Source organism: Anoplopoma fimbria, chromosome 10, assembly GCF_027596085.1.
Source record: "Anoplopoma fimbria isolate UVic2021 breed Golden Eagle Sablefish chromosome 10, Afim_UVic_2022, whole genome shotgun sequence".
NCBI classification, from domain to species: domain Eukaryota; kingdom Metazoa; phylum Chordata; class Actinopteri; order Perciformes; family Anoplopomatidae; genus Anoplopoma; species Anoplopoma fimbria.
Window position 1 is genome coordinate 23,142,783 of NC_072458.1, and position 10,381 is coordinate 23,153,163.

The 10,381-nt window shown below is 36.0% G+C and overlaps 1 protein-coding gene across 1 annotated transcript; it reads right to left on the bottom strand.

The window, feature by feature from the left end:
* Positions 1 to 4,067: 4,067 nt before the first annotated feature.
* Positions 4,068 to 10,127, bottom strand: LOC129097726 (LIM/homeobox protein Awh-like). Its single transcript, XM_054606630.1, has 6 exons — positions 10,017 to 10,127; positions 8,276 to 8,478; positions 8,082 to 8,190; positions 6,958 to 7,045; positions 5,146 to 5,378; positions 4,068 to 4,427 (listed from the first exon to the last, which is right to left on the bottom strand). Exons 1-6 carry the CDS (start codon positions 10,125 to 10,127, stop codon positions 4,068 to 4,070), a joined length of 1,104 nt encoding a protein of 367 aa, XP_054462605.1.
* Positions 10,128 to 10,381: the final 254 nt, after the last annotated feature.

The following is a 10,381-nucleotide window of genomic DNA, read 5'->3' on the forward strand; positions in this document are numbered from 1 at the left end:
CTGACACCATAAATGCTTTTATTATGATTATTATTCTATTATTTCCACTGCTGCTGTTATTATTAGTATAAATAATCATTAATCTGCTTACTGCTCATTATATGAATCATTTATATCATATGCATTGAATATATTCTAAATGTCCCGTAGGTTTTCCTGTACAGATTTGAGGGTCCTCGGACAGAAGATGTTGTAAATTGTAAAGATTGTAAAACCTTCAGAGGGAAATTGGTGATTTGTGATTTTGGGCTATACAAAACAAATTGATTTGAATTGAATTTATCTTAAATATAAACAGCTCATAATCTGAGATAAAGAACCTGAAGGCAACGGGACAAGATTTGTCGATCCGTTTACTTGCATTCAACACAACTATAGCAAATAGGGTGAATGTCAGGATTGAGTAAATGAAAAATCTCTAAACATCGAGCGCTATTCCAACAAAAATTTTAATTGTGGCACACATCATTAAAAGAAATATATGAGGGTACAAAACTCTACATGGACAAGGGAAAACGTTAGTTGGGAAAAACATTTATGAAATGGTTAGGTTCAGGAAAAGAGCGTAAAATACTTTGTTAGGTTTAGAAAAAGATCGTGAAATACTAGTTGTTATGTATTTTGAATTAAACACTTTGTTTTTCAGGTTACAAAGCTGTCAAAAGACAAACAAGCCCAAAATAATAACATCTCTGTAGTGGTGATTTATCTTTCCCATTTTCAAACACTCAAAATGTTGAACCAGGAAAATGAATAATAACCGTTTATGATAAATAACAATGACTTTTCTCAGAAATATAAGATAACTATGAGCATCGCAAGCTCTCAAATGATTTATTAAAAACATAACTGACATGCAAGAAAATCTAAAGAAATCAAATGTGCAACTGAAGCCTTTTGCAACTACACTTTTATCAGGTCAAATGTTGTTGATTTTTGTGTTTTTTGCTTGTTTTTTATGTAATAATGTCATCTATCTGTATTGTTTTAACTGTTTCAGGTTTTTTTGACAATGTTAAGTGTGAGTTTGAGTACTTTTTAAACGCTATACAAAATAAATGTATTATCATTATATTATCATTATATTAATATTAACAATAATACATAAATAAAAATAAATGCAGCGTGGTTAACAAATTAAAAGCTAAATGTCTTCACTGTGTTGTACACAAATATTCTGCAAGACGCATTTTGCCAAAGTGTCAAATAAATGTTTAAAATCTTTTGCAATGTAGAGTGCGATAATTTGAGTACCTTTTAAAGCGCCAAACTAAATAAATGTATTATTACTAATGATAATATTAATAAGTATGTTGATTAGAATAGTAAATAAGTCTTTTTAAACAAATTTAAAGCTATGTTTCTTGGCAGCTGCGGACACAAATATTCTGCAAGACCCATTTTGCAAAAATGTCAAATAAATGTTTAAAATCTTTTTTAAATGTTTTACTTTTTCTGTTTACAGAATTTGAGTTTCTTTTAAAGCACTAAACTAAATAAATGTATTAGTATTGATAATAATATTAATAATAATAATAACAATAATCTAATTGGTTAGAATAATACAAATTAAAAAATCAAATTAATATTCTGCAAGAAACATTCTGTCAAACGCGTAAAATAAACATAAAAAAAACTGAAAAAATGCCCGGAGGAATTATTTACTTACCTTATCTTATCTGTTAGCATTAACGATGAAGAATATGGGAGAAAGTCACATTTCTTACCTTGTGTCGAGCTCCAACTTGTTGAATCTGATCTAAATGTTCGTCGCCTTTCACCTTTTAAAAACTGCCCTCCTTCCTCCCGGTCACATGATGCCGCCGCTTCCTCATTGGTCCGCTGGTCGCTCTGACGCACGGTGGCCGTAACCTTCATTCTTTCAGCTGAGAAACCTCTGGGCCCACTTCAGCGTTGGGGGGTCCAAAGTGTCGTTGCAATTACCGCCGCTTGATTAGGGAGCCAATTCATTAAGATGTTTGTGAGGAGAGGAAGTCGAGAGCGGCTTCCTTTGTGGCCTTGAAGGTCATCTCCTGTGAAAACACAAACACACCTGAAAGAATGTCCTTTAAAACCCAACCTCAGTCCTATTTCACTGATTTAATTTGTCTCCAATTAGAGGAGAAAAGGACCTGCAGAGTGTTTTATCTGTTAACTCATTTAAGATTGACGCTTTTTGTTCAGGATGCAAAGTTTAATGGTGGGCGAAGTTTTAAAATCAGCTACTAAAGAGAAAGTAGCAACAAAAGTCCTGGATTCAAAGTTTAACAGAAGATTTAGCAACAAAAAGTACTCAAATCGAGTTACTTCAGGCAAAAACATTCATTTTCATGTTGATTTCGGTCTCTTTTTCTTCCATAACTCGTCTTCTTTCAGATGAGTTGAAAGAAAACATTTATTTTATTAATTTGTCTATTTGTGTCTGTAGATTTCTCCTAAATTCACCAAAAGTTACCATTAGATAATGCCTCATTTGCATATTTAAACACAACATTTCAGAAACCTTGTAATACAAAAAATAATCATCTTAATGTCAGTAATGAACTGGTGAAGTTTCATGTTGATATCTATTAGTTATTTTTTTTACCCTATTCACCTGTAGTGTCTTCAACATGTATGTAATTTAACTAAACATTTCTTTAAAGGACGTTTTCTCTAAATGAGTTTTTTCTCAGACTCTGATCCATAAATCTCCACTTCAGTAGCTCTTACATACACCAAACTTTACAGCTTCATTCCTCTCTATATTCTGAAGGTTAACACAGAGGGGTTTGTTCAGATATCAACTTCTAATCAATCAATTAAACAGCTAATCATTACAACTCCACATGTAAAAGGCTGAGCCATAGCTTGTGGTGCACAAATAGGAAACTCGGAGGAAGACAAAGTTGGAAATCCGCTGATGGTTTATTCACAGAAACAAACAGGAAGCAGAGGAGAATCTTAAAACAGACACAAAACACACCTGATTTAAATTATTATTTAAATAGATGTACAAAGAGATTGTTGTTGATAGAAATATTGTTGATACAGAACAAGTTGTCAGACCCTGATGCAGTAACATTAGAGGCTTCTAAAGGGACCCTGGTGCTCGGAAACAATACCACTGTCGTCCACAGGGGGCGCCATAATCAAAATAAATGTTTGATTTGTTGTTAAAAAATAGATAATATTTCAAAACAAGTTGTGAAAAATTTGACAAATATTAAGTTCATTCTGGACTTTTATAAACAGTGTAAAAAACCAACAACTTACAAGGTCCACATACTAGCTTTTTCCTGAGCTTTTAGCTACAGCTCATGGACTTCATCAGGGTCATCATGACAGTGGTGGAAAATAAGTATTCAGCTACTTTTAGTGCAGTGAAAGTACTAGTACCACATGGTGAAAATACTCTACAAGTAAAAATCCTGCATTCAAAAACTGTACTTAGGTAACACGTGTGTTATCAGCTAAAAGTACTTCAAGTACTTAAAGTAAAAGTATTGATAGATCTGTAAAATGTTATTAGTAGTACTATTGCTCCTTAAAAGTGTTGTATTATTATATGTTTTTATGATGTAGTTTTTCAATGTGGAGACACTCTTGGATACTTTGTAAAGTACTAGGTAGATTAGTAGTATAGTACTGCATCATATTATATGAGTTTATAATTTCTTCATTGAAAAAAAGTAAATTTTATTGTCAAAGAAGTGTAGTGCAGTAAAAAGTATTTTTATCTGGAATGTGAAGTGAAGTAGAAGTATTCTATTAAAGTACAAGTCGAATTTAGCAGTTGAATTAATATAATTAGTTCTATTCCATAACTTGCCATTCAAGTATTTCTGTGATGTCATCACCTCTGGTGGCGGAGTCGGCCATATTGTCTTCACACACTGGAGGGATTCACAGGAAACGATGCAGCATATATTGATTGATAAATTGATATATCAGTGTTATCAGAGCTGGATTAAGTGACTGCTGATGTAGTTTCACAATAAAAGCGTTCCACTAAAATCTTTCATTATTCTCTTATTTTGAGAATCTTTGGAGGTCCCCTAAGGACCCGGACTAGCAGTAATGTGGCCTTAAAAAAAACTATGAGGATCAGCTTCTCCCTCTGCTCCTCCTCCTCCTCCTCCCGCCTCCCCAAAGTCCTCGTAGGCCTCCAGCGAGGAGACACACCCCGGTGCACTCTGGGAGTCGTAGTCCAAGAAGTAGGCGGGGTTTTGCGGCTCTTCGAGCGGCGCGGTGAGCAGAGAGAGCTGCAGGTGGTCGATGGTGCTCGGGGAGCAGAAGGGCTGTGATTGGTCCGTTGGGGAGCGGGCCCGAGGCGGGGAGTCCATCGCCATGGTTGCGCCTCCAGGGGGCCCGGCAGGCGAGTTGACCTGAGAGTCGTCCGTGGTGACGGAGCGTCTCAGTTTGGCTCGAGCGTTTTGAAACCACACCTGAGGAGGAGAGAGAGAGTGTTAATGTGTGTGTTTGATCTTATTTTATTAATTCTCTACAGCTTCTCTAAAATAAGACTGCATTCTCTCTAATGGCCATCAGGGGGCGACTCCTCTGGTTGTATAGAAGTCTATGAGAGAACGAGACTTTTTTTTGTCCTTTTGTTTTGTTTGTCTTTGTTAAGGATGTATGCGTTCATGCCGGGACAAAAACAAAAAGAAAAGTGTTGATAATTTGACTATATGTGTATAATTCGCTCCTGTTTTCTGTTTTGTTGTTTAGAATTAAAGATAAAAGTGTGAAAAAAGTGTGAAAAAGAGGCGGACGAAGGTTGTTTACGTAGTGAGGTTAAATATAAAACTAATATACTGTATATAATAAGCAAATGTAAAGGTTAAACAAGCAGTATCTATCATAAAATTTAAAGTAAAAACTTACATATGAACCAGAAAATAATTTGTATATTTATTTTTAGTTTTTTTTAATTTGTAAGTTCTTAAAGCTGCATTCTCTCTCCTGTCCACCAGGGGGCGACTCCTCTGGTTGTATAGAAGTCTATGAGAAAATGACTCTACTTCTCTCTTGATTTATTCCCTCAGTAAACATTGTAAACATGAGTTTATGGTCTCAATCTCTAGTTTCAAGTCTTCTTCAATACAGCATGATGTTCATTTAGTAAACGATGCTCCGTTTAGAGTCATTCTAAGTGTTTCTCACCTGCAGGACTCTCTTTGGTAGGCCGGTCTTGTGAGCGAGGCAGTTCCAGTCTTTGCCATCAGGGTTGTGCTTCTGGGCGAAATACGACTCGAGTGCTCGGAGCTGCTCGCTGCGGAAACAAGTCCTGATTCGCTTCGTCCGCCTGCGAGTCCGCCCACCTGCCGCCCTGTCGTCCAATCGTGGCTCAGGACTGCTGCCAGACTCCTCCCCTTCAGCTGAGACCTGATTTTGAGCTGTTTCACACATAAATTATGAATATATCTTAATGTTTTTCAGCATGTTTTCAGTATGTTTAAGACTCACCATCTAACAGCTTTAATAATAATAATAATAATGGATTTTATTTATATAGCACACTTTAAAATACAAAGAAATCTCAAGGTGCTGCACAGGGTAGAACAATCACAATAATCAAATATAATAATAAAGCGCTAAAAAACAAACAGAATTGATAAAAAAATAAAATAAGAATTGAAATAAATGAATTAATTTAATCATAATGAAATCTAAGAATATCTACATAACACACGTAACTTTCTCTGCCATTTCTCGCTTGTTTTCTCCAATAAATTAATGTTATGTTCGTGCCTGACTTTGTTTCTGTGTGTAATTATGATATTGGAGGCAAGGGACATAAAATAAGAGATCCCATAAATCTGTTTAACCATCACCTTTTATTCATGTATCAATTTATTGTATTTCTTTAAATGCATTTAGTTATGCATTTATCCTTTAATGAATTTATCCATTAATTTAATAAATTTTTACAGAATGTATTTATTATTTTATACATTCTTTAATGAATGTATTATGTGATGCGTTTATTATCAAAAGTATTTATTTATTATTTCATGCATTAATTCCAGCTTTTATTTATTTCATATTTATAAATATTATGGTATGCATTTATTTAATTTATTTTTACAGAATTTATTTATTTATTTTATTTCAGAATGTATTTATTCTTATTAATTTATATTTTTAAATGAATTTATTATTTGATGCATTTATTATCAAATGTATTTATTAATTATTTCATGCATTAATTCCAGCATTTATTTATTTCATATTTATATATATAAATATTATTGTAAAGCATTTATTTATTTATTACTTTTTGCATTACTTTTTTATTCTTTAATGCATTTATTTATTTTTGTATTTATTCCAGCATTTATTTATTTATTATTTATAAATATTATGGTATGCATTTATTTATTTATCATTTTTTGCATTTATTTTTTATACTTTAATGCATTAATTTATTGTGTATTTATTCTATCATTCATTTATTTTATATTTATAATTATTATGGTATGTACTTATTTATTCATTATTTCTTGCAATAATGTTTTTATTTTTTAATGCATTCATTTATTTTTGTATTTATTCCAATATTTTATTTATTTCATATTTATAAATATTATGATATGCATTTATTTATTCATATTCTTTTGCATTTATTTTTTATTCTTTAATGCATTTATTTATTTTTGTATTTTCTTTTCTTTATTTCCTTTTTTGAACTTATTTTTATTTATGTTTTTATTTATGCACTTATTTGTTTCTTAATACCATTTCTTTCACCTCCATACAACGCTTCCTGGTCAACTATGCTCTCTTATCATTTGTTTACAGCTAAGAGGAGGCAGGAAATGGTGTGGTTTCCTATAAACACACACACACACACACACACACACACACACACACACACACACACACACACACACACACACACACACACACACACACACACACACACACACACACACCTTCTTTCGGTTTGGGCTGGAGGTCATGTGACATGGGGACCCCCCCCGGCGTGGTAGTGGGACTGGCAGTAGAGGCTCTGGCCCTGGATGCAGTAAAGGCTCCCAGGTATCAACGTCACGTCACACTCCTGAAAAACACGACGATCACAATGAGAACACGTCTCTAGGAAAGAGTGAAAATATAAAATATAAAGAAACAGAAAATCTAGAATTATCTTTTATTTATTTTTAAGTTACTACGAGGAACTTTCATTTAGTGTTGATTCTGGCGACCCCTGTGGACTAAAGTGGTAGTGTCCACTCCTCTCTCCTCTCTCTCATCTCCTCTTTCCTCCTCCTCCTCTCTCTCATCTCCTCTCTCCTCCTCTCCTCATCTCTCCTCCTCATCTCCTCTCTCCCCTCCTTTCTCCTTCTCTCTTTTCTCTCCTCCTCTCCTCTCCCCTCCTTTCTCCTTCTCTCTCCTCATCCATCCTCCTCTCTCCTCCTCTCTCCTCATCTCCTCCATTACTTCTCTTTTCTCTCTTCTTTCTCATCTCCCTTCCACCTTTCCTATCCTCTCTCCTCCTCTCCTCCTCTCCTCCTCTCCTCCTCTCTCTCTGATGGTCTCGTTTACTGATGGAGGTCACATAGAGGATCAGGATTTAACTGAGACTGGTTCTGAACCAAATAAAGGTTCCTCATAGTAACTATAGTGGAGGAGATGAGGAGAGAGGAGGATGGAGAGAGAAGGAGAGAGGAGATGAGGAGAGAGGAGGATGGAGAGAGAAGGAGAGAGGAGATGAGGAGAGAGGAGGATGGAGAGAGAAGGAGAGAGGAGAGAGGAGGATGAGGAGAGAGGAGGAGAGGAGGATGGAGAGAGAAGGAGAGAGGAGATGAGGATAGAGGAGGATGGAGAGAGAAGGAGAGAGGAGATGAGGAGAGAGGAGGATGGAGAGAGAAGGAGAGAGGAGATGAGGAGAGAGGAGGATGGAGAGAGAAGGAGAGAGGAGGATGGAGGAGGAGATGAGAGAGAGATGAGAGGAGATGAGGAGAGAGGAGGATGGAGAGAGGAGGATGGAGAGAGGAGATGAGGAGAGATGAGGAGAGAGGAGATGAGGGGGGAGAATATAAAAATAACAAAATGTGTGGTCCTGTTCCTTCACGTGTCTTCTGAACCTAAACTACCTGACAGGAGAAGCAGTGAGGATGGAAGGTCAGCTCTCCGGACCTCATGACCAAATCGGAGGCCGGGATTGGCTGGAAGCAGCGAGCGCACTGCCCGCCGCCAAACATCCTGAGGAGGGGGAGGAGTCAAAGAAAAGACGTCAGCAGGTACCGACTGAGGCCTGAGGAGCTCAACCTGATGAGTCAGCGCTGACCTGCAGTAGTCCTGCTGGCAGTAGATGCTCCCGTCCCTCCAGTACAGCGACGGGTGCGTCTGCAGCTCGCAGTGACAGCGGCTGCAGCGGAGGCAGGCGCTGTGCCAAACGCCACCGGCAGCCAATAGGAAGAAGCGGTCGCACACCTGTCCGCCACATCCGGAGCACGTCATCGGCTCCTGGATGGAGACGGCCGTCGGAGTCTGGGACGGATTTATGATTGTTTTACTGGTGGATTAAACGCTGGAGTGGAGTTTTATTAACCAATAAAAGATCAATAAGCCCCTGAACAGAAATGGTGTTTACATAAATAATCCTTATCTGAAATATTTCTCACATTTGTTTACTTCTACCTTCTCACTCCAACACTTCAACTTCAATAAAAGCAATGAAGCAAAGTGGAGACAAAACAAAAACAAAAAAACATGATTAAATGAAAAATGACAGCTTACTTTAAGTGCATTTTGCTGATTATATACTTTTAATTCAGTAAGGTTTTGAATGCAGGACTTTCACTTGTAGTTGAGTATTTTCAGTGTTGTATTAGTACTTTTACTGCAGAAAAAGGAGCTGAATACTTTTTCCACAACTGTCAGATGAAGTACATGAGTTGTAGCTTAAAGCTCAGGAAAGAAACTAGTATTCGGACCTTGTAAATTGTCCTTTTTAACACTGTTTGCAAAAGTCAGGAATTTACTTAATATTTCTATAACTTGTTTTGTAGGTTCATTCTTTTTTTTCCACCAACAAACACAAACACTTTCCTCATCTTTTCAAATCAGAAGTTTCTGATTTAGGATTCTTCTCTGCTTCCTGTTTGCTAAAGTTCTTTTTTGTGATAAATCATCAACTTGTTTCCCAACTTTAAGCTTGAAAATGCATCATCACGTTTTTTATTTATAGTGATACGTGGTTCTCACAGGAACACATGATGATCTTATAGAATATGATGCATTGCTGTTGAATAAACAAGCCAACTGGATATAAAGGAGTTAAAACGAACATACACTTTTAGCAGTTTGGGGGCATTTTTTGCTCACATTTCTCTCTCTAGCCTTGTCTTTCAATCCAATATAATATAGGAATAAAGTCCTGCACCTCTATGGAAACAACACAATCATGGCTAAAAGTAGAGAGAACTCAAACATGTATTTTGTGCAGAATAACAGTTATAATGCCATAAAGTATAAAAAAGAATTATACAAAAATTGGAAAACAGTGGAATCTATACATCTAACATTTTTGGGGGTCTACAAGTGTTACCAATATTGGCTCTCAGGTGAATCAATCATGACTTCATAGTTTCACTGAAGAGCTCAGAATTTATTTATTTTAACAGAATCTAATTAAAGCAAGCTGTTTATTTTGGGTGGAATTTTAAATGAGACGTGTAGAATTAAATGTTTTTAATGAAATATCACAATTTTAAGCTTTGTTTTTGTTACTTTGGCGATTGTTTAAAGAAAAAATGCATTTTTAATTCTGGGTTTAGAGGGTCAATGCAGCAGTAATATTAATCCAGAAACATCATATTTAAGAATAAAACTCTTATAGGGAACATTTTACCGATCAATCAATACTTTAAATGAACTTCTGTAAGTATATTTAGCTGATAATACTACTATAGGTTTTGAATGCACTTTTACTTGTGCAGGAGTATTTTCACAGTGTGGTATTAGTACTGTGGTATTAGTACTGTGGTATTAGTACTTTATACTTCCTCCACTACTGTCATGCTCACATCTTCTGCAGCAGCACTTTCCTCCGTCCCCTCTGGCTCCGCCCCCTCCACCTCGTCACCAAGGTCACCGCCGTACAACAGGTCCTCCAGGGCTCTGTCGTCTGACGACATCATGATTGTCCTCTTGACAGTCCACTTTATAATCACAGACCTCGTTAGAGAGCTAAAAACAGACGCGATTAATGTCCCTATTAATAAATTACAACAACAACACAGGCATCCACACTCTGTTTCTGTGAAATGTAATTCTAAAAATATCCTTTTTTCATCTTTAAAGAATGTTTAATGAATGAAGAATCCTCCTTCGTCTCACTGTACATTCAATTTAAAGACTTTTCAGACTTTCAAGGTTTCTCAACATTTAG